The following is a 5,668-nucleotide window of genomic DNA, read 5'->3' as shown; positions in this document are numbered from 1 at the left end:
TACGCACCAGCTCCCATAGCATGTTCAACACTGGATCATAATTAAAACAATGTACTCATTTCGGGGGGATTTTCTTTTCTTTTTTTTTAGGGGGACACACCGTAATTTTGTTCCTTTGTCAATCCCAATTTAATTAAAGAAGTGTGATGTTCCTCCTATGATGGATAAGCTCATCTACCAGGCTGCCTGTACCTTATCGGTCTCTGGCTTAGCCTTGCTGTCTCAGTGTGAAGTAGCATACCTGGCCCTGGGTAAACGTGGCCTCCGTTTTAATTAAAATAAATCCACTTTCGGGCTCCGATATTGAGCACCCTGGGGAGAAGCCCTGCTCTAAAGATGTAGAGATACTGTGGGCAGATTAAGGAGGGGAAATAAAGGGCTGGAGTGAAACAGAATTACACCCTTTACCTTTCCATCAATACAGCCATACTCTGCATTGTTTATGTTGGTAGAGGATTTTACATTCCACTAAATTGCTTTTCCTTTTCCTTTTTTTCTTTTCTTTCTTCATCGCATTCTCCAACTCTCAGTAACACCAGTGGCACTATACATGTGTGTGTGTGTGTGTGTCTGTGTGTGTCTGTCTGTGTGTGTGTGTGTGTGTGTGTGTATGTGTGTGTGTGTGAATGTGTGTGTGAGTGAATGTGTGTGTGTGTGTCTGTGTGTGTGTGTGTATGTGTGTGTGTGTGTGAATGTGTGTGTGAGTGAATGTGTGTGTGTGCGCAAGTGCACGTGTACGTGTGTCCACGCGTGTGTGAGCGTGTGTGTGCGTGCGTGTGTCCATGTGTTTGTCCATGCATGTGTGTGTGTGTGTGTGTGTCTGTCTATGGAAATCTAGGTTGGAATAGAGAGGCACTGAAAGAGGAGAGAGCATTTGCATTCAGCTCACAAACATATTAAAATATGAAGACAAATCACCGTGTCTGGGCTGCTGACAGCACTGCCTGCAACGGGAGCAAACTACCAAACGTACAACATGTTGTGGTTGCAAGTAAGGCCTTTTCAGGGCAAGCTCTAACATGCAGCTTGACAAACAAAAATGAAAAAAGGCTACAGTTGAAGCTATTATTAAAGGCACTAGAAGTGATTGCCTCTTCCAACGCAATAGTGTGTGTCTGCATAGGTCTGTGTGCTAGTTTATTGGTGTGTGTGTGTGTGTGTGTGTGTGTGTGTGCGTGTGCGTGTGCGTGTGCGTGTGCGTGTGTCTGTGTGTGTGCGTGTAAGTGTGTGATACATCTTAGCGTGTGCGTGTGTCTGTGTGTGTGCGTGTAAGTGTGTGATACATCTTAGCAATACTGGACATAAAAGTGTGGTTTTGTCTGAGCTTTGTTGTATGTTTGTGTTTGAAGTCAAGCTATTTCAAAAGGGGGCATTCCTCTCTGTGTGTTTGACACAGTGTAGTAGATCTTGAAGATGTAGAGTGCTGTCTGCACAGGTTCTAAGAGACCAGAACTAGAATTCAAAATACGTAAGAGAGTAAGAGAGCAGATCCAGGTTCAGGCCCCTCTCCACTCCAACTATGAGACAATTATGATTACAGGCCCAGTGTGTGTGTCTAGTCCATAGTGTCAGCTCAATCACACATATGTTTGCTTGCTCAATAATAAAACATTTTAAATTATATTTATTATATTTTTTTTTACGAAGCATCAACGTAAAATGTGTATCATTCTATAGCTTGTTAGTACTTTTGTGTAAGATGTTTTAGACCTATACAACAACGCTGATTTTAGATTATAACGCTCAAATCCCTATTGGCGTGTCGTATAACAGGCTGTTTCAGTTACTGGCTGTTGACACGCTGAGATACAGTAGGTGTTAGTGGATTGTCATGTTTGCTACCAGTAGGGGGAGCTCACAGCCCACATAGTAACACCATAGTGAGTAGCGAGTGTGAGTTTGGCGGTCGGCAGTGGTGGCTCCTTTCCTGTGCAATGTTGTGCATATCACACAGCCCAGCATTCTACTGCACTTCATGGGCTCCAATGTCTCCACTATTTCAACCTTTGTGTGAATAGTCAATCATGTTGCACACATCTTCTTATCTACCATTGCGAGCGCATTTGTTTCAATATCAATGTATTGAAATGCATCAGTATTGTTCATTGAGATCAATGTAGATGCTGAATTGTAATTATAATCGTCTCAGTAGGCTAGAGAAATTGAGTGCGCATACATTCCCATGCAATCATTGAGAGGTCGTTAGCATATAGGCCAGTTTTTTACCAATTATCTGGATCTGATTATCAGTCAATACTAATATTGATTTATAATCAGAGGTGAGGTCAAATAAAAAAATCTGCAATTGTGTCTGAATATATTAGCGGTAACGCACTGCTCTCAATATTCTCAAGCTCTGCATGTTTAATGCGCGTACACACGGAGAGCCACAGCAAACAGATGACTAATTGCGCAATCGTTCCTCTGCTGCCGTCCCCCACATTCGAGTCAGTCCCATAAAATATTGATGACACGGAATTAAGTCTTCTCTCGTAGGCTACTCTATTATTTTACTGTCGATGCGTATACTACCCTCTCTATAAACAAATGCAATGGACAAAAAAATAGGGGCCACAAGTAGCCTATTACGCACGGCCATGAGCTATTCACCGATTTGGTTTACGGAACTAAACAACAAATGAAAAGTTTTTTTTTTGTTTTCATTCGGAGGTATAATAATGTCTATTACGTTTTCTTAGAGCCTATTCATAATTAATCTTTCAAAGACAATTGTCCTCCTTTTCTCTCTTTCCCGTGGGTCAATGACAGAATGACCAATGTCACAAGTGAGATCCTGTAGCCTCGCCCTAGCCCACCCGTGGCACGGCACGGGTCCACTTCGTTTGAACTTCCAATGCAGTTACAACAATCCGGCTTTGCCAACGCACACTTGAGCGCACCCCGTCTCTTCTCCTTCACCATCTCCCCTCTAGCTCCCTCCCGTCCTGCCTCTCTCTCTCTCTCTCTCTCTCTCTCTCTCTCTCTCTCTCTCTCTCTCTCTCTCTCTCTCTCTCCTCCCCCTCGGATTCTTGTTTGGTGTATGTGTGTCAGTCGGGGCTGAGGCTGTGCCGAGTGCGCATAGACCATGGTCTCCTAGTATAGGGTAGCGGAGGGGAGAGGATAAGCTGTGTTGAGCTGACTAGGCTACTCTAACATCCACTTGACTGTACATTTACAGTGCTGAGGCACAGGGTAGGCACATGGGTTCCCTATGAAATGTTGGTATTTCCGTTTTGGGACTGAAGTACATGGAACTTTGTGGCTTGTTAGGACATCTTTAGGACCGATTTGCGTTTAGGAGGGACTGAGGAGACAGCAGTGAAGATTTGCAAGGTGCGTCTCAAGGAGCCGAAACCTGCCAAGACTGCAATTCTAATGCGAGGTGTCTCTCTTTCCCACAACACATACTAAATGTCAACCTTCTCATAGATTATAAAATAATTGTCCATGTATGTGTACACCTCTAAATGTGCATATGACCATTACGACCTGACTCGTGGGACACGCATCTGGAATAACACAGGATCGCGAGTGACTGATTTGGTTCTTATCTGTGCGTCTATCCCTGGCTCATACGAGCGGGCAACCATGAATCCTCTCAATTCCTGGATATCGCAACTGGCTTATTGACAGTAACTAGGACCTATATAAAAACTCAAACGGCTGGAAGAAAACAGTTGGCTGCTATTTGGACATCATTTCCCGATTAAATCAAGGATTTGCGCGCAAGCCGTGGATGTTGAATATGCTAGTATGGGTCCGCTAGCGTTCATCCTTGTTGGTGGATTATTGTACTTTCAAGTTGATGGTAAGTTCTATGACATGAACGTTATGATTTCAAAATCACTGCATTTTAGACCGAGTCTGGGAGCATTCAGATCACCATGAATACATCAAATTAGGGAGACAAGTGCATGATTGAGTTGATGAATTTATGTGCATTGGTAATATTTTTGCTCTATACATTGTTGCTCTGACCATAAACTGTAATTGTTGATCATGTTAAAAGCTTGTCATTTAGTTTTTCCTGATTATGCCTTTGATAGAATCATTTAAATCGTTTTAAATATTTCACAGTGAATTGCACGGACTTGCTACTGTTGATGTATCTGGACTTCTTTGAACTTGTAACTCCCTCTTTAATCTGGTGGCCGTGTGAGGTTCGTTTTCTTTGAACACGGCTAAAGAAAGCACGCAATAAACTCAGAGCTTTGCGCTTTCTTTCTTGCCCAAAACGCTTTTTGAAGCCATTTCAATAAGTGAATGGTAATTGAATTATTAGAGATTCAACAAAATATGGATATGAACATTTACTAAATATTGTTGGTCATTCGGTTGTGAATTGGTGCCAGTCCATATCAAGAGACATCAAACCTGTTACTAGACATCGGCGCAGCGTCGTGTCCGTGTTGATTGTATCTACCTCTTTGACACCTGCTGTGTTCGTACAACCTGTGCCAGTGTAACCCGCTAGAATTGAGAATTTGGGGTTACCAAGATGGACATTGATTGCGTATATGGGGAGTGGGATTTACAGACACTGGATGACAAAAATCCACTTAATTTAATGAATCCATTGTAAAAAAAAAAAGAAAAAAAAAAAAGTAATAAATAATAATAATCTGTTAAAAATAAATGTATGTGCAGCACCAGGGTTGATCCCTACTCATCTGTTGGGGAAAATGAACTAGTCTCTGTATTGTTCCCCCTCTAAACTCCCTCAATAGACACACATTACCAAAATGTAATTAATGTAAAATGTAAAATATTACCTGACTTGGAATGAGAAGGAGTGGACATCAAGGTCTAAATGTGCTTCTGCTGTTGTGGGTTCCTCTTGCTTATGCAATGGTAATGCATCCACTTAGTAAAATTATTACACAAACCGTATGGCTTTTTTGTGTATCCAGCAGGACATAACTCTGTGGTAGCTGTGCTCTATCTGAGAAAGAGAGACATTTGTTTCGATATTGATATACAATATGATTGTTTTCATGCTCATGAGTCTGCCAAATGAATGATGAACGATCCTCTGTGTAATGTAGCTGAAAAAAAAACAAAAAAAAACGAGTGGACTTTGATCATACCTGGCACCAAGCTCACTACCTCACAGTCGTTATGATCAATATTTAATGATGGCCATGTTGGTAATTGTGAAGGTGATTTATATATGTAGTTTAATTTCTCTAGCTGGTGGACTGTCAGGAGCCGCGCCTCCTCCTCAGCCGATCGAGCAGGGAGTGCTAAGTCAGCACCATTTTTACAATTTTACAAGGCTTCCTGGGAATCGTGGGCCTAGGAGAGAGCTGGTTTAATGGAGGAATTAAAACAGCCTCAACTGCAGAGTAAATGTGATGACTCACATAAATCTGTTGAATTGGAGAGGTGTAGCAAAAAGAGGGTTGAAATGGACCTGATCAAATATGGGATGAATTTAAAAGGCGTGGAGAGAAGGAATTTAAGCTGTAGCACTGGTTCGCCTCACCCCTCTCACCTATGTACAGACGTGCACGTACGCACGCACACACACACACACACACACACACACACACACACACACACACACACACACACACACACACACACAGACACACACACACACACACACACACACATTATTACAATGACAACGAAACCAAATAAATGACCATTGGATTAAGGAAAAGTA

The 5,668-nt window shown here is 42.1% G+C and overlaps 1 protein-coding gene across 1 annotated transcript in view; it reads left to right on the top strand.

Moving 5' to 3' along the window:
* The first annotated feature begins 3,249 nt into the window (after positions 1 to 3,249).
* robo2 (roundabout, axon guidance receptor, homolog 2) overlaps positions 3,250 to 5,668 on the top strand; it is a 169,691-nt gene continuing 167,272 nt past the window's right edge. Inside the window, exon 1 of the mRNA XM_083684845.1 lies at positions 3,250 to 3,808. Coding sequence (XP_083540971.1) covers positions 3,754 to 3,808 — 55 coding nt within the window. The 5' untranslated portion in view covers positions 3,250 to 3,753. The remainder of the gene's footprint in view (positions 3,809 to 5,668) is intronic.

This window comes from Argentina silus (assembly GCF_951799395.1).
Source record: "Argentina silus genome assembly, chromosome: 14".
Lineage (NCBI taxonomy): Eukaryota > Metazoa > Chordata > Actinopteri > Argentiniformes > Argentinidae > Argentina > Argentina silus.
The sequence above is the reverse complement of the archived record's forward strand: the minus strand, read 5'-3'. Positions and strand labels throughout refer to the sequence as shown.